The sequence below is a fragment of the Dysidea avara genome, chromosome 11 (assembly GCF_963678975.1).
Source record: "Dysidea avara chromosome 11, odDysAvar1.4, whole genome shotgun sequence".
Lineage (NCBI taxonomy): Eukaryota > Metazoa > Porifera > Demospongiae > Dictyoceratida > Dysideidae > Dysidea > Dysidea avara.
In genome coordinates this window covers 16,940,700-16,959,894 of record NC_089282.1, presented here as the reverse complement: position 1 = coordinate 16,959,894, position 19,195 = coordinate 16,940,700, and the positions used below count along the sequence as shown (strand labels likewise).

At 37.8% G+C, this 19,195-nt stretch overlaps 2 protein-coding genes across 2 annotated transcripts in view; both read right to left on the bottom strand.

The window, feature by feature from the left end:
- The window catches only part of LOC136238014 (uncharacterized), a 72,002-nt gene extending 67,171 nt beyond the window's left edge, over window positions 1–4,831 (bottom strand). Inside the window, exons 1-2 of the mRNA XM_066028322.1 lie at window positions 4,738–4,831; window positions 4,338–4,394 (exon numbers count right to left, since the gene is read on the bottom strand). Coding sequence (XP_065884394.1) covers window positions 4,338–4,394; window positions 4,738–4,806 — 126 coding nt within the window. The 5' untranslated portion in view covers window positions 4,807–4,831. The remainder of the gene's footprint in view (window positions 1–4,337; window positions 4,395–4,737) is intronic.
- LOC136237733 (uncharacterized) overlaps window positions 4,808–19,195 on the bottom strand; it is a 37,494-nt gene continuing 23,106 nt past the window's right edge. The window contains exons 9-15 of the mRNA XM_066027947.1: window positions 18,267–18,433; window positions 14,498–14,666; window positions 13,920–14,123; window positions 13,779–13,871; window positions 13,612–13,706; window positions 4,867–4,972; window positions 4,808–4,819 (exon numbers count right to left, since the gene is read on the bottom strand). Of these exons, the coding sequence (XP_065884019.1) occupies window positions 4,808–4,819; window positions 4,867–4,972; window positions 13,612–13,706; window positions 13,779–13,871; window positions 13,920–14,123; window positions 14,498–14,666; window positions 18,267–18,433 (846 nt within the window). The remainder of the gene's footprint in view (window positions 4,820–4,866; window positions 4,973–13,611; window positions 13,707–13,778; window positions 13,872–13,919; window positions 14,124–14,497; window positions 14,667–18,266; window positions 18,434–19,195) is intronic.

The window sequence follows — 19,195 nt, the reverse complement described above, 5'->3', positions numbered from 1 at the left end:
AAAACATCAAACAGTTTATTTTATGCTACACCCACATGTCACAACAGTGACAGTATCATACAGTACGATAGTACTGTGTATACTTTAGTAGGGACCACAAAGGAGTAGGCGTGGCCCACAAAATAACATCACCCAAAAACCAGCCTCAATTTTCCCTGACGGTGATGAGAAAGTATTAGTTAGGTAAAACTAAGCCCAAAAAAGCTTTCAGATTGACCCAAACACTTTCAACAAGTTGCTATGGAATTTTAAAAATAATTTATTTAACAAAATTTTCTACTGACTGACTGAGTAACTGAGTAACTGACTGACTGATTCCTTCAGGCAAGTGTAACTCGATAACGGCTAAGACTACGGGCTTCATTTTTTCACTGTTTGACGTCGCTTCGGCTTGACAGGTGCCTTTTGGCATACCGCAGTACGTACAATGCCTTCTTCATGGACTTACCAGTGTTCTCCTTTGTGTCCCATTCATCTTTGCTGACAGCGAAAAGTGTCGAATTGGCGATAGCACATGATGGCTTCCTTTCGTATTGGAAATCGTCCGTATTTGTCATAGTGGCTATTTTGATAGCAGAGGCGCTTTTCAAACAGTTCTTGATTCGTACTGCTGTGTAATAGGTTGAACATAGCCGACAACGAAACGTAATGGATACTTCACTTTTCAGACGATAATTGGAGCGTGCGGTGCCATTTCAGATGTGGTATACGTGGGTTCACCAGTCATAATAATTATTTGCAAAAAAAAGTTAACAAACAAGTACACAGAAAAATTTGGAATTTTCAACTAGAGTAGGGACCATAGCACATCGATAAAAAGTACTGAAACAAGCTGGATTAGTGCACGATATTAGATCACAGTAAAATAATAAGAAGTGTTATATTCCTACCGCGCATTTCCATTATGGTATCTTGAGCACAGTAGGGACACTCTTATTGTTTTACTTGATTTAATATCATGCACTACTCCAGCTTGTTTCAGTACTTTTTATCGATGTGCTATGGTCCCTACTCTAGTTGAAAATTCCAAATTTTTCTGTGTACTTGTACAAATAATTATCACAAACCACTGTAGCACAGCAATTACATAATTACAAAGGCAAATATGATTTCTAAGACAATCAGCTAAAATACAATGGCTGGTCTGACATGCTTAGCCAACCAATAATACAGTTGCCCTCAAAACGTGTCCATCACTATGACATATTGTATTGAATTTGTCACTTTTGCAATTTACTTTGTCCATTTACAATGGAATTCATCACTGTTGCAGTAGAATTCATTGTGTTTCCAATAGAATTTGTTGCCTTGGCAATTGAATTTGATGCACTTGCAATAGAATTAGAAGCTAATGCATTAGAATTCATCACGTTTGTAGAAAATTTGGTCACAAGGAATAAGTGAGCACTTGACTAAACAAGAACACCATGCTGAGCAACTGAATTGATTGTTGACTAACACGGACTTGTAGTAATTAGCTGTTTTCAGTACTTAATTAGTCTACAGCATGCTTGATAAGGATTCCTCCACACCACTGTAGTTCATTATTGACAGACATTGTGCCATCAGGTGTGCACCTGATTTTACACTTCTGCAAACACTAGATATCCACTAATTCCTTAATAAATTAATGGTTTCATACAGTCATGGATGTATGCTAACAATAACTTATTGAAACAAATCTGCTTCTATCTTTGTCTCTAGAACAAATAATTAGTTGTGACAAATTTTCCTGCAAGCGTTATAAATTACTAGTATACTAAAAAAATTGTTAAGGGTGCTCGCGGCTATTTGAAGCCATACAACATGCAATTTTTGTATTGTTGCTTATATTCACATAATGTATAAAATGAATCGCGCTACTTACGTTGGAAGTGCTTCTCTTTCTCTTCAACACAAACCAAACAGAATTCTTCTAGCCTATACCATTTTATAACTATGCGTAGTTCTTTATGAAGCGCTTAAACCGAAACTAGTCCTCCATTATTCACAGTAGCGCACTGGAAACCACGTTGAATAAACTTCAGCTTATAACTCACAACTCTATGTTTAGTATTTAGTACACAGTGTACATAGAACTTAAGTTAGTACTAAAAGTGTGCTACACCATTCAAAACCTCATGTTCTCTGTGCCGTAACTCATGAAGCCATAACGCTAATGACAAAATCTAAACATAGACCTCTGGAGAATTTATCAGCGAATCTCCCTACTAAATTTGAAGCCTTCACGGCTATCACTCAAAAACTAGTTTTATTTTTAGTAAACATGTGCAAAGATTGCGTGCGCCCAACATTATTGATACAATAACCACACAAATTCCTATTGCCCGCAATCACCAACTTTTCAAATAACATGTCATAAACGCTGTTCTAAACACAAAAAGCTCTGTTTTCTCTTCTTCACACACAGGAACAGCTTCTTGCTCCGCCTGGAGTCTCCAAGTCGCTCTTGGATAGGTTGCGCTAGGCACGCCATCATCAGCAGCTTGTAACGCCTTGTGATCCCAGCTGGTAACATCGTTCCCTACATAAGCAGCTTACAATTACAATACAAACTACCAGCATACCCTGTCACTCGAGAAAACAAGGCACAAACGCATGTCATCTACAAGCGAAAAGTGCGTTCACACTTGTTGCCTTAAATAACACTTACTTTTAGATTAATTCATGTTAGTGTAACTGTTGATCCATCAGACAATCATTTGCTAACACTTCAGTGACAATTCTGAAGCGAAAAAACATGCTATTCTTCCTCGTGTTCTCTGGCGCAAAACATGTCCGCTTAACACGGATACTACAAGTATGCATAGTCATGCCAATTATGATGCAATAGCCGCATGTGGTTTCTGGGCTGGCACTTAAACGGCTTCAAATATCAGCGAGCACCCTTAATGTAAAAATGAAGTAGGTATCTATGCAACAAAAAGTAGTGTAACAAGATATGAATGATGGTATCACAACACAGCTCAATGGGAAAGTCCCTACTTTGGCATTGAGCATTATAGCCAATGTGCCAAAGTAGGGACTTTCCCACTGAGCTATGTTGTAATACCATCATTCATATCTTGTTACACTACTTTTTGTTGCATAGATCCCTACTTCATTTTTAAATTAACAATTTTAGTTTTTTGTTGTAGCACAGCTAGCTACAATGTAACTTGTGACTTCTATTTAGAATATCATAGATGACTGTTGTATTAGAGTGGCTGTTGTATTGGAGTATACCTCGAGTCAGCCAAGAGGTGTGCAGCTAGCTAGACCAATAAGGGGTGAGGTCATCTTGTTTACTGTTAAGTAAACAGCTAGATTGGTTAAGAGGTATGGTCTCCATACTCTATCGCTATTAGTCCACCTAGATCTTTAATTGATGGGTGTGGTTGCCAACCTATCGTGAATGGGATCCCAATCGCGAACTTGCAGATATCTAGCTAGTATATCTCTTATAGTAGCGCCGGGACTGAAGTGCTTCTGAAATCCAGCTCTGAAATAATTCTGTGGCATCTATGCTATATGTTGCTGAAAAAAGGTGTTGATATGGAAAATTAACACCTTGATAGGGTTTCGCTGGATGAAAAAGAAGACAAGCAGACTGATTGAAGATGAAAGAAAAGACACTATGCTCGTCGGAACCCCAAAAGGCACATCCCACTGGTGAGTTTATTATTTTGGCGTAAAAATGGTGGCCGTGTGCTACTTCGTTTGGCCTCTAGCCTTGCGACTGTGGTCAGCGAGGCAGGCAGTCAGACTAAAATTCAAGTTTTTGAAATTTTTATATCCAGCCACCTGTGTAAGTGTTTTGTTGTATTTAATGTTGTTTTATGTATTATATGGACTAGTACTATTCTGTAAAGGTGATTTTGAGGCGTAAAGTGTTCCAAGGATGATTTTTAAAGGCAGAATTTTGGGCGGCACAAACTTTTCACCACAATCCCTACTTAAACATTTGATAGCACTGCAAACACACTAAACTCAATTGCCAAGGAAACAAATTTTATTCCAAATGTGATGAACTCTATATACTACAAATGTGATGAACTTTACTACATTTAAATTCTATTGCAAATGGGACAAAGTCAACTGCAAAGGTGATGAGTTCAGTAGCAAAAACCTGTATACACATTGTTTCAGGAAACCACACAAGCATGATCTGAAATCTGTTAGACCAACAAGGAAATGCACAGCAATGTTATATTAAATTTTGTCTGGAAATGAGCACCTATTGTCATGTATACAACAGTTCTCAAGCTAAACTACAAATTTACCATGGATACACATTATATCTGTTACATAGATATAATTTGTCTTTAAGTCTTAATTTATATCTTATATCTTTATACCTTTTGAATTGCTGTCAGCAGTAAGCACTGAAAATGGTTATCAGACTGTACCTTATCCTAATGACAACAAAAATTATAATTATGCATGTACGTATACGTACCCAATGTTTATGTTTTAATTATATCAGTAGAGACAACATGAGTTGCTGATGAGAGTTTGCTTCCCTGGGGCTTCCCCTGTGTGCTGTCCAGAACATGAAATGTTGGGGTTATAACTTCAGTTTTGGCAAGTATGCACATACATATAAATTCATAACAAAAATAACTTTTGAATCTCTTATGCTAAAACTTCTGCTTCAAAACTAACTCAGTTTGTAATGGCTATGTATTCATCAAAGCTCATGACATGCTATACATGCAATGTACTATAACACAATCACATACAGTATTTTAGACTCACCACTATCATTAAAACTTGTTCTACAATAGCTTGCTGTAGACCATATTTTTGAATAAACTCATGGATCATATCAGTAAAAGCACTTTTAACATATGCTGATCCAAGCAGCAGGTTAGGAACATTCAGTGCCATAAGATCTTCTATAAATTTATTTTGTCTTTTATCAATTTTGTAGGCTTCACCAATGCGTTTAAATAAGCCAACAATGCACTTCTTGCAATTGTCATCTGGAAAACTACAAAAATGCAATCAACCATAATTATTCAATATCAAGACACACGGTAGTGTGTCGTGCGGCCCAAGAAGCCGGCGCTCCACAACATGAGTATATTAACAGGAAGAAAGTAAACGCGATTAGCTCTGTGATTCCTTATCCGATTGAAACCAAAGTTGCTACAGAAGTGCCGGCTAGGTAGGGGAGTCCACATTCCAAATTTGAAGAAAATCGCTCCATCCATTTCCGAGATACGATCGGCCAAAGTTTGGGGTTTTTTCTTCATTTTTTTTTTCTTCTTCTACTTCTGGGATGGGGTAAAACCGGGACGGGGACAGGGACGGGGACGGGGACAGTAGGAGTAAAACCGGGACGGGGACGGGGAAAATAAGGGTAAAACCGGGACGGGGACAGGGACGGGGACGGGGACGGCCAACAGGAGTAAAACCGGGACGAGGACAGCCGAGGTATAGGGACCACTGTTAGAGTAAGCGATTTTCTCTGAAGGGATTGAATCTTGGATTGGATATAAGTTATGTATGGCTAAGCAAAAATATCAAGTAGCTTTGAGGTAATTTAATCTTTAAACTGTCACTTAAGCTTTGAGAGATTTTGACGTCCTTATAAGCTGGTGCATGGCTTAGCTAAGAAAAATCAAGTAGCTTTCTCGAGTAACCTTTGAACTACCATATAAGGTTAGAGAGATTTTGACATCCTCAGCTAGCTATATAAACCCAGACCTCACACTAAGACACTCTTCAGTGGTTTTTCAAATGGATTGTGAAGTGGAAGATCAAATCATTTCGTGCCCAGATTGTAATTATTGTCTTTGTGCATACAAGATCCCCCCGGGAAGCCTGCACAATATTAAAAATTACTTTCTAGCGATTTGAATGTAGCTCTGGACTATAACCAAGTTGTAGATCACTTGGAGAATTCTGACACAGCGTATAAGGAGTACATCAACACTTTGGATGCTAATTCTCCCATCCAACCTATAAAGGAGGGACAGTGTTCCTTTATGATCTAGGTCTATAGATGAAGCACAGTGGGAAGTCAAGAAAAAGAAGCTATAGCAAGTGGAATTATTTAGCTCAAGCTGCTGTGCAAGCTGAAAAGTAGTTTACTCATATGCTAGGCAAGAGTTCATAATATAGTAGTGGAGGAGAGTGTCTAACTGAAATACTTCCATGGAACACACTGTGTTAAGTTACACCTGGGTCTGATCAAAGAATAAAGACTTGACCTTATCAGCACCAATTAATGCTAATCAAATGTTCTCTATCACCAGTGGAGGTAGTTTTCTGTTTATATCCACAGGAATTCTCAGCATACAATGAGCCTGCCAGAATGGAGCTTTACTATCATGCTGGAATTTCTGTCCACACATTAGTTCAGTTAGCTCTTGCTTATCACACATCAGTCCAGTGCTTTAACACTGATTATGCAGATATCATTACAGCAGTGCTGCTAATTGTAGCTTGTATGGATGAACACCTAGATATTGAATTGGACAATGAAGCTGCTACAAAAATGCCGCATACAATTTCCTTTCTTTGAAAGAAGCCAATGATAAAATGTTTGATCTTTCTTCCTCCTCAGAGGATCTTTAACAGTCTGAGATGGATGAAGTTAAACTTCATTGTTTTTGCTTGACTCCTTGGATTGATGGATCATATTTCCCAGGCCATGTCATGGCTTATTGTGGAACTGAGCACGCCACCTTGAAAGGAAAAATATATCATTGCTGATTGAATTGCTGCTACTACCTGTACAGCAAACAGTATAAGAAATCAGTTTTATAAATGCAAAGGTAAATCAAAAGTTTTGTCATGCCTGTTTACCAATAAAAGTCCATGGGTAATTCTGATCAGCATAGAATCAACCGGCCTCAAAGAAATCAATAACTTAATTGTCATTGTTACTCATCATTATTCTATCAAGATATTGTGGCATGGACGTCCCTAATATTATGATGGTATGAAGTCAACAAAACAACAGTCATTTGTAAAATATTCCTCTAACATGACCACAAAGTTGAAAATTTCAACTGGTTCACATGCTAATCAGTTACCTTTTGTAGATAATAACTCTATGTTTTGAATGCCACACATTGTTATGTCTATGATTTTTCTTAGCATTTGTTTTATTATACTGTAGGTACTGAGCTTCGTTTTTAATTCATGATTTTAGTGTCTTAAATAGCTAATCCTATAATTATTTTCAGTGTTTATCATGTCATCAATTGTCTTATCAGTATAGCTAGCTAGTGGCAATCTTATACATAGGCGGATCTAGGAGGCGGCCAAGGAGGGGAAAGGAGTTTTAGTGTACAACAGTGTTTATTCCACTAAGAGGAATTCTAGTACACAAGTTATAATTAGTTGCATAACTTTATTCAGTATGGCTGGATGAGTGATAGACATACAGTTGTAAGACTGTAGTTAGAGAAAATTTTTAAAAATTAGACCTCCTATAGGTTTGAATTTGGGAGCATTTTTTAATACATTTAGCTAACACAGTGTATGCTTGCAATGCATATAAATAATAGTTAGACGTCAAGAACCAGGGTTCTACGGGATTTAGAAAACTAGAAGGCCCTGGGCTGTAGCGCCCGAGCGCAGCGAGGGCGCTACTAAGGGCCTGAGGGTTTTCTAAATCCCGTAGAACCCAGTGGTTCTTGACGTCTAACTTATTTAGACTACAACTCGTTATTGTACCTTGAGTTGACAGCTGCTTGTAAACGAGAAAAGTATGGCTAATTACTAGAAACAAGCCCTCTACACCTCCCTACATGGCGGGACCTTAGCGTGGCTGTTGCTACCCGTTTAAACGTCCATGCATTGCCAATGTTACAGGCGCGTGCTATGTATCAAAGTACTGGACTCAGCGACTGGACTACAACTCATTGTTGCTGTTGTTGTGCCTCGACAGCTGCTTGTAAGCTAGTAATGTAGTGTTGATTAGTACAAACAAGCCCATTACACCTCCCTCTAATTCAGTACGGCTGTTACTAGCCATTTAAATGCCCACACGTTGCCAATGTTTACAGGCGCGTAATTATCGTGTTTCGTATCGCCTCAGAGCGTGGTCTCTATTGGACATGAGCGTGGCTCTACGAGATTTAGAGACCACGTTTTCAGCCAATCAAATTTCAGTATCAAACTTGTTGTAGTCTAAAGATTAGTTAGTCTATTTGAGATAAAACCTGTTTGATGGTAAAGTGTACTTAATCTAAAATAAGGTACAGCTATCACAATGTTAGTTGCTGCTGACCCATAATTGAATTTTACAAGTTGGTATATACGTATATAATAAAGTCAGTGGTCGGTCTCGTATTGGCTTAGGTAATTAATCTCCTGGCATCAGTTGTATCACGTGCCCTCGTGATTAGCCTGATATGTAACCCACGCCCTTGGGCCCACAGCCCTCAAGCTTGGGTGTACATATCAGGAAAATCACTCGGGCCCATGACAAAAATAAAATATATGGTTATAACATGGTTATGGGAGATATGACAAAAACACACGACTCCCGAGAGCACACTAGCGCTCAACTACGTTTGTCAACATCAAAGGGCAAGTCACTAAGGGAACTTCAATTAAGTGATTCTACAAGTATTTTAAAAATGCTGCATCGTTTTACAGACTGTTTACAATATTTACTAAACATCTATAGGGGTAAGCTTTGCTGTAGAGTGGTTACTTCGTGTTACTGAAAAAAGTGGGCATGGTCCATATTCAGAAATGGGGCAAACCACTTGTGAATATGCTACAGCACTAGTTCTCACCTTAAACCAACGTTTCTTAACTTATAGGATGGCAAGGGTGACAAATCGCCTCTGTCTGAGTGCTGTAGGGTGCAAAATGGATGCATGCCTTTCATCATGTGACCAATAATAAATTCCCACAATTGAGTTTTTATAAAAGAAATTGGCGGTACCACTCCCACATCAAAGCCATAGTACAGTTAAAATGTACCATATGGTTAACATAAATGTACCAGGATATGTACCCTGATTTTTCCTTTGACATTAGGTGGCTTCATATTGCACTAGTTCAGGAATGTTAACAAGATGCATACACACACTGTAAACAATGTGTATATACATAACTATACACTGTAAACAATGTGTATATACATATCTATACACTGTAAACAATGTGTATACATGTACGTATATCACACTTCTGATCAAATAGTGCTGCGCTCTGATATATACCATGGCAAACTGTGGTACATATATAACTGACACACCACAGTTTGTAGCTATACCTTATTGTTTTGAGATAAACGGTTTTAAAGAATTCAAGTCAGCATAACTTGCCAAGGATAGCAAGCACGCATATGAAATTTACAGAAAAGATGCATCAATCTATTACCTTCAGACCACTTCCAGTACTTGTAGCTGCTTGAACAGTTTCCCGCCAAATAAAATAGAAAAACTGAGCAGTTGGATGAGCGAAGTAGTATCACGAGTGCTCACAAAGGGGTGGAGGGTGGGGGGTGGCAGGGTGGGCAAGGGATAGACTTCAAAATAGAGGTAAACCATGATTGGAGCACAGACACGAGAGTACAGGGCTGTGCTGGCTCCTTAGTGGCTAATATGTAGCAAAATCAACAGAAAAAATGTCTGGCCAACATTATCGGGCTATCCACCAGTAAACCACTGATTCTTGCCAAGCCAGGTCCTTCATAAGGCTGGAAACCGCCATTCGAGCTCTACACACCATCCAGAAAATATGTCTGTTGAAACCAGCCTCGAGTAGTCTGAGTAGTACTGAGGCTCAAAACTAGTAGTATGATAGTGTAGCTATCCACCATAGGTGTTAGTTTGATTTTTCCTGAAGTGCGATTTGGATCAGTTTTGTAAAATCTGGTCACATATATGATGTACCGTATGGAGGGAAACTTTGACGCCGTTAAAATTTGGTGAATTTGGCGATTGACCATGAATTCGCCAAATTTTCCCCTTCCAAATATTTTGGTGGCGAAGAAAATAGCAAACCAAGCCTCGAACTAATCAATTTTCTACTCAACCAAGGGATGGTTGGCCAGGCATTACGCTAGAGCCAAGCCTGCCTCGACTACCTCACTAGGTAGCTAGTTACTGTACACGTGGTATCCTCAAACTTCACCTCGAAAGGGAATGACAAGTATAGCGAGTCCTACCATGTTAAGTACGATATTCGCTATTCCAGATGGTGTAGATCTACAGTCTATATAGTATTACCTTTTAGTTGGTAGCTGACTCCAGGCGGCGAATCGCTGAGAGGCGTGACACTCTAGTTCTCGCTTCAGGCACAGCGATTAGTGATCTAATTAATTCAATACGGCGTGCGCTTTGCTAACAATTCGCCAAATTTTATTTCGCCAACAGTGATATTTTGCTTGATTCGCCAAATTTTCCCCCCTCCAAAGTTTCCCTCCGTACGGTAACTTCACACATTCTGTGAAATCTTCAACTAAACGGTAAACAAGTCTCTAATAACAAGCACCTCAATTAATCAAAGTTATTCACCTGAGCAAGGAGAAGGATTTTCGATGAACTATTGTCTCCTTCATGGATAACTCAGTAATTGCAACCAGGTGGGCGTGGCACTGCTAAAGAGTCTAAAATGTCTGATCCATCTACTGATTTCAATCTTCAACAGGTGCTGTTTCACTATAAATTACTATCTATAATCGTTTCATCATAGAATATAACAGTTATAACACAATTACTTGGAATATGACTAAATATATGCACTCTCACTCGAGCGCTACATTCCCTAATGAGTCATGCATATATTTTAGTCATATCCCTCATAAGCGTGTTATCAATATGCGCTCTTCCATGAACACTGTGTGTTATCATGAGTCGCACATATATTTCAGTCATATGATTCATATCCCCTATTACGGCCCTATATATTATATACAATAGAACACACTTACAAGGGATATGACTGAAATATACGCACAATTCTGAGAGAATGCTATATAGCGTTTGAAGGAGAGTTTGTATACTGTATTTCACTCATATCCTGAGTAATTATGCTATAACTGGTACATTCTACACTCCAGTAGATGAAACAATCAGAGATAGCTGTTTATAGTGAAACAGTATCTGTTAATGATCGGAATCATTGATGGATTAGGTATTTGAGAGATGCCACACCCATCTACTCATTATTGCTTATCCACAAAGGAAACAAGAGTTCATTGACCATCCTCTCAATCCAGGTAAATAAATAATAGCTAGACATTGAAACACAGGGTTCTACAGAATATAGAAACCCGAAAGGCCCTATGTTGTGGCACAAAAGTGAAGTGATTGCGCTACTACAGGGCCTGAGGGTTCTAAATTCCGTAGAATCCTGTGTTTCTAATTTAGACCACAGCTCGTTCATGTACCTTCGCTGCTGCTGCTTGTTGTACCTTCCCAGCTGCTTGTAACACGATAAATGTAGCGTTCGTGAGTAGAACAAGCTCCCCCTGTAACCATAATGGCACTTACTATCCAGTTAAACGCCCATGCGTTGCCAATACTACAGGCGCATACAATAATTGCTGTGTTTTGCATCACCCGAGACAGGGATCTATTGAGACATAAACAAGGGATCTACAGGATTTAGATACCTGTAAGTAGCCAATGAAATTCAAATTCCAGTATTTCAACTTGCTGTGGTCTAATTATTGGTTGATTTAGGCACTTGTTATTAGAGACCTGTTTACTGTTTAGGTAAGGATTTCGTGGAAAGTGTGAAGTTACACCACGGAATATTATGGTAAGTGTAGCCACAAACCATGTTATACCAAACTGTGGTATGTATATCAGTTATATACCACAGCATAGGTGATTCTAAAGGGGTGCCAGGGGGGCCATGCCCCCCCTGCTAAATAAGTTTTGAAAATTAAATCTTGGGGAAAAGTTGCAGTATAGATTGGCATTGTTATTTTTTAGCATTTTTCATTTTTAAGCATAAATTTATAAATTTTAGGCTGCTACCTACAAATTGAAAAATCCTACAACTTCTGGGGGTTGCACCCCCATACTCCCTGAAATTCTGACAGCCATACAACAGTAGTCATGCTGTGTCCTACTTGGCCCCCCTGTAGGTTAGGTCTAGAATCGCTAATGCACCAGAGTGTGGTGCTTATACAACAGACAAAAACAAGTTGATGTTGTGCTACTTCTAAAAACCAGGCGCCATGCAGCTAGCTAACTCATCTGGAATAACTATAGACAGTATATACTACTATGAATTAACCAACTATGTATTACTACTTTACAATATGGTAGTTTGGGCTGTACAATAATATAATTAGCTATTTCTCGTAATTCATGAAATATTCGTAATTCATTCAATTATGTTGCTATGCACTGCTAAGAAAGCGTTTGTTAAATTAACAACATATTACGCACAAAACTATCTTCTAAACTGTTTTATAGTGTGACTAACGTGTTTTTTCCCACAAATTCTCTCGACAAAGCCTCAAAGCTGCTCTTCATTTTCATTCGCGTACGTAAGGGTTAAATTAGGAATCTGACAGCTAGTTTGATGTCTGAAGTTTGCCATAATGTCCAGATTGAACCACAGCTGCACCCTTTGTCTGGTGAGACCTTACATTATCGCTCTACCATTCAAGATGTTGACGCAAGGGTAGACATCAGGGTTTCCGGCTTTTGGAGGTGCCTACACCACCATACCTTCTTTGATGTGAGGGTTTTTAACTGTTTTGCAGCTTCTAATCGTTCCTCTACGCTATCTACTGCTTTTCGAAAACATGAACTAGAGAAACGTCGTGCCTATGAGGAACGGATTCGGGGGGTGGAGCATGGGAGTTTTACCCCCCTTGTTTTTTCCACTTCAGGTGGCATGGGAAGGGCTGCCACCACCACTTATAAACATCTTGCCCGCCTGCTTAGCGAGAAGTGGAATTCCCCATATTCTGTGGTGATGGGCTGGCTCCGTTGTAGTTTGGGGTTTTCCTTGCTCCGTTCTTCAGTTATGTGCATCAGAGGATCACGCTCAAGATCCAAGTGTCCGTGTGTGCCTCCAGCAGTTGATCTTGCTGTCGCTGAGGGGCACCTGCCTGCCCATTGAACCCTGGGCATGCTGTAGGTTCTGTGTAGGTTCTTTTCAGTAGGTTATAATTAATTTTTCAAATATTTTGTTAGCATTCTATAGAGATGTGTGGGAGGAAGGGAGTGCCATTAGGGCCGGAGGAAAAAAAATAAAAAAAAACGTAAGGGATACGCCCCCTTTCAACTCGAAGCGATAGGTTATTCCTGGCAGTGTACGAGGCCTGCACCGTTGTTTTTCAGTTGCTAAATGCCTGAAAACCTCAAGGGGAAGGTAGTCTGAGGAAAGTCACCACACCCGTATTTCAGTCCGCCGAAAAGAAACCACCTCAGAGCAAAGTTCACTTGTGCAGAAGTTTAATACAGACTTCATTTCACTTTTACTTCTTACGTAAAAGCTGCTTTCACCGTTATTAAACGATTTTGCTCACGTAGGTGCGTACGGACAAACATAGGTAGATAGGTACATAGGTAGATAGATAGGTACACACACACACTTTTACGGAAACAATTACAGTAAACCAGGCGCACGCCCACAGCCAGCCTTCGGCCGGCTGTGGGCGTGCACCTGGTTTAACAAAATCCTACTTACTTGTCAATAATGAGGTAGAGGAGTGATCTCCATGAAGAATCCTGAAGACTAACTTTTGATGAAATGTTATAGTTTTCAAGAAATTCTTTCACAAACTGTACAAAAAATTACAACAAATATACATACAAATATGCCACAGATATTACACAGATGTAATGTAGACATACAGAATATTTCCATATAACTTGTGAGCCTTCAAACAAGCTACGTATTTGGGGCAGTGTCAAGTTCTTCATCTCCATCACACCCTTTTGATTTATCTGTATACAACAGTAAGATTAACATGTAAACAGTGAAGCTTTCCTTACAGCCTCTGTGACTGATGTGGCAAATGCTTTAAAATTCCTTAGTACACCAAAAAAATCAACAGTATCTTTAGCTTTCAAGTCTATATTGTCCACCAGCAAACCCAAAACCTTGTCAATTTCCACTATAGCTGCTTCTTTCACATCACCACCACTTTGATCCTCTTGAGTCAAAAAGGTGTATACATAATCCAATAAGTCTACAGCCTATCATAAAATAATAAATACATCATCACACTACATTTGATAAACATACACAGCAGAACTATACGTAAATGTACGTAGCTGCAGCAAATATTGCATATAAATCTATCAAGTCATAAAGTTGAATGAATACACAAAAGTTTAATGTAGGACAGCTATGCATTTAGGAGATTTTGCAGCTAATATTTAGTGGATGTAGCTATGACTTTACATATTCACTCCATAGCACACATTGTGCAAGAGTACCTTCTATCTGTAGCATGTTCAACAGAAGTTAGAAATGTGATGAAGTTGACAATCAAACATATAATGGTTTGTTACATTAAAAGAACTGAAGGTGTGCAAAACAATATACACATGCTTGTTTGTGATTGTACCTCTTTATAAGCACCAAGCTTGGTACCATCATCACTATATTTATTCCAACTTGAATTCTTTTCCCTTTGTTTCTTAAACAATCCCTCATAGTTATGTCTCAAAGGTGTCAAAAATGGCACAATGTGAATTCCCCATTGAAGATGACATACACCAACCATTGTAAGCTTCCTATAGTAAAATAGAAACATATAATATGGTGCTGCTCTTTCTGCTGCATCACTGCATTGTCCCATAAAATTACATTAGCACATACTGTACACTGTATAATGATTTTGCAAATAGTCCACTTCCAAAAATGGAAGGAAATGGTGGATCTATATTAATTCATTCATTTTGGAAGATATTTATAGTAGCATATAATTTTATTTGATGAAATCATGCATTTCTCCTATATAGTGAGCAAAACACCCAAAGTTGGATTGTCCTATATAGTCATCTAATTTTGGATGTTAATTTTCCCATAAAATATTGACCAAAATTTGTATTAATTTTGGATTGCTTTGATTGTTCAATTTTGGATGATAATTTTACTAATCCAAATTGTGACTGCTGTAGTCATCTAATTTCAAATAATTATTATTCTATAAATGATTTGTACAAATTCAGATTGTCCTAGTTGTCAAAATTTTGAATGATAATTGTGTTATAAAACATGCATCAAATTTGGATTGTGCTAGTTATCCAATGTTGGATGTTTTACATTAAATATTTTCCTTTTCCTTATAAAACATGTGAATTAATCCCCTTTGCTTAAACTGCCATAGCTTGCAAAGCAACATTACAGTCACTAAAACTTGGTGTCCATTTTATTCTACCATTATGAAAATCTGAATTGCATGTCCATGTGATGTTCGGTATATATGAGGTATCAATCGATGTACATCATATAGCCACTTTAGTGGATTATGTGGCAGATACAGTGCATGCATTGTACAACATAAAGCTTTAAGCTTATTGGAGTCATTTACAACACAATTATCAGTCAAACAGTATCAATGGAAAGTTGACTCTGTGTGTAATTTGTGGGAATAAACTGCCATATTTATTTGGTTAAATGCTACAGTGTTCATTAACCAATATCAATACAGTGACTTGACCACCACTCAATGCTCGAAAACAATGTTTAAGTGCAAAATCAACTGTGACACCACTCAAGTGTGGCTACTATTAACCCTTAAACCAACATACGCCAATTTATAAAGCTTGAAATTCCTACAATTATTATTACTATTGGATGATCTCATAAACCAGCATTGAATGAAGCTTGTCTAACTACAATAGTCCAAAAACCACCTATCACTGGAAAGAGTGTTCATTGGGCTACATAGACAAGGGTGAATACTTGTTGTAGCAACATTCATTCACTTGTTATGATGCACTGAAGATAGATGTCTGGTTTCCTACCGTGTGAGTGCATTGCCATTTTATAAATGTCTGACTCATGTGAGTTCTATATGCCATGATACCCCAATGAATGGCGAAGCTACTAGTGTTTATTTCTACTTGATACAATAAACTGGAAGGGAGTTATGAATCACTTTCTGAAGGCATGTATTGGGGCCCATAGCATTATCTACGTCAAGTTATGCTTAGCTGGAGGAATCAGTCAGTCAGTCAGGTAGCCAGTCAGTGAATTAGCAGAAACTTCAGTTAACTAAGCAATTTTAAAATACGTAGAAACTTGCTGCAAGGTCACTCTTCAAGACATTTACAAGCCTAGTTGCACATTACTGTCAAGCTGTTATGAAGGAAAGGTGAGGATGGTTTTAGGGTGCTATACTTGGACAGCCTCCATGATCCTTACTATGCAGAACTACCATACTGCATGATACTGTTATGCAACACCTTAAGCTGCTATTGTACAAGAATAGTAGAAAGAATTAGAAATAATTGGATGAGTTCTAGAAACACGTAATTGATGCAAAATTATAAGTTCTGCTTGCAGCATAATGGAAAATTCTTCTGGACACACCACAGAAACAGTGCAAGCATAAACACAGTTGAAAAGATCAAGATGCTCTAATAAAGCAGTCAACTTTGAATCAATAATTCTAATATAGTAGACACTTATACAAAAGCTAGGGCTGTGCGATAATAGTAAAAACTACTCTATATATCTCGATAAGTGACAACCATTTTATCTCGATAATTGATATTATCCCAATAATGATGTAGTATCACAGGACTGATTTGTAAACAATGTTTTACATAATTATTTGTTGACATAAAGTCATATAGCATTTGTTAAGTCAGAAATTTTATTACTTCCCCAAGCACTGAGCTTGATACCTTTCCACAAGTTTTCCATCTGAATTGGTTGATTTACAAAGATTTACTATAGTGTTGCCACGGTATATCGATACATCGATAGTATAGATATAACAAGGTGGTGATATGATATGATATGATATAGCCAATCAGTTATATCGATGGTTGCACAATAGTGGCGCTGCTTAGTAAAATGATGTGGGGGAGGGACATATGGTATTTGGCATTTAATTAAGTTATGTGTTGATGGTGTAGTGTGGTAAACAAGCTAACCCCAAAGTAAACTGGGAGGTTTTAAGGTTTCTATGTAATGCCAGCCACTTGTCTCAACTGTAAAGCAGTAGTAAAATGCATTAAAACCTGATAAACAAGAGTAGCTTTTGCTTGTGGTATACATCCAACTTAAATTTAAACTTACAACGAAGAGTATGTATATGTTTGTCTTGCAAATGTTACAGTTAGTTCTATATCATGATATGTACCACTCTGCGTGGGCAGTTCAAAGGCGCCGCGAGTGCTATAATTCATATATAGCACTGCTGCACTAACCGCAGCGAGTGCATTATAACTTATAATGCACTGATCACAGTGCAATACATTTATATTGCACTGGCTGCAGTTTTGTGCTACATTGCACAAGTGCCGGTGGCTAAGGCCGCTTCGACACCTCACCTAATAGGTGGCAAGACGCTACACATTTTACTCGAATTCTTATATAGTCTAACATGTGAAATTTGATTGTGGGGCCATACAGGGGACGTCACTACTATGTTATACATGCGATCTAAAAGCAGCCAATGGCAATCAAAGAGGCAAAAACGGCAGGTAAAACTCTATTTACATATATAAAAATGTAGTTACATACCTTGCTAGTTTGATCGAAGCTTCCACCTTAACAAATCGCTTTTTAAAATAATATTGTTCTAATTGATACTCACCATAACAATCGATTGTGGCGTTGCCATGTGATTGTATGGTCAAGGCCATGCTTGATACGTAATAATGTCGTTAGTTTTAGAGCGCCACAATCGATATTGGCATTCTATCTTATAATAGAAATGTAGCTGCAGCGTTTGATTTTCCACCTATTAGGTGAGTGGTACATAACAGTTATACAACTGAGCACTTGTGCTCTGCCTGTATAAACGCACTCGTGCCCGTTGTATATGTTCATATCGTGACATAAACCTTGGTGATATATGATATAGAGTTTTTCTATATCGTGGCAGCACTTATCTTGATAAGCAAATACATATCTTATTAAATGACAGGTGATTTAGGTATTTAGATAATCTTTTTATCACCCAGCCCTAATAAAAACCCTCACTGATATGCTTATGTTTAGCACAAATTTCAGGAATAATTTTGAGAATAATATGTAGATAAATAAAAAAAAATTTTCAGAAAGAATAAATGAGTTTTAGACTCTCCCCTAAATGCAACACATGTAAGCACCTAATAATTGCACTATCAACTATGTAGTAAACACTATTGACTTACTTTACATGTGAAAGGTGAAGTCCTTTGCATTTAAGTGGATTCAAAAATATTGCAAAACTAGATGCTTCAAACAGAACATTCTGAGGTAACTTCAGCATCTTAACAAATTCAAATCCTTTTGTAAAATCTGCAACAACTTCATCAGAAAACTTTTGTTTTGTTAGCACCTACATAAAGACATAAAAGTAAAAGTTTATATAAGATTTAAAAAACACAATCTGCTAAGGATATAAAACTACAGAATTGACATAAAGCATATACCATTATGGTATTGCTGTGGTCCATGCAAGCATTTATTTCTTAAGTATTGTTTACCCATCATAAGTTAATAGTTAATCAGTTGTTAATGGCTTCTGTTGTCACACTGAAGGCTTCAGTTGATGTAAAGTGATGTCTTTAAACTATATACCTGGTATTTATTGTGGTTAGGATGGTTTCTACCCCAGTGATTAAATGACACCAGGCATTTGAGACCAACTATAGGTACCCACATATTTGCAACACTTGCAAAATTTTATTTGATTATTGTCAAAAAATTGAAATCCTCTAATCAACTACATAAGTATTGTTTATATGTTAGACTAAGTACAACTGGAATAATGCTAATGTGATTTCAGCCGCAGCATTTTGTATCCATATTCACCATCAACATTATCCAAGTAGTGTGTTATCAACTCATAGTGTTATAGGTCTACCAACATACTGATACATAATACTACCATATTGGTGGCCAATATAGAGATTTTGATAATACTGGTGGAAGTCGATATTGTGGCTAAAAACTGATATGATATACTGACAAACAACTGAACTACGTATCTTAAGGATACTGTACAACAATTAAACCACAATATACCCCCTTTATACAGCAAGCAAGCCCGGGAAATAGTAGCTATCTGTCTCACCTGAATGCACTACATTATGTGAAG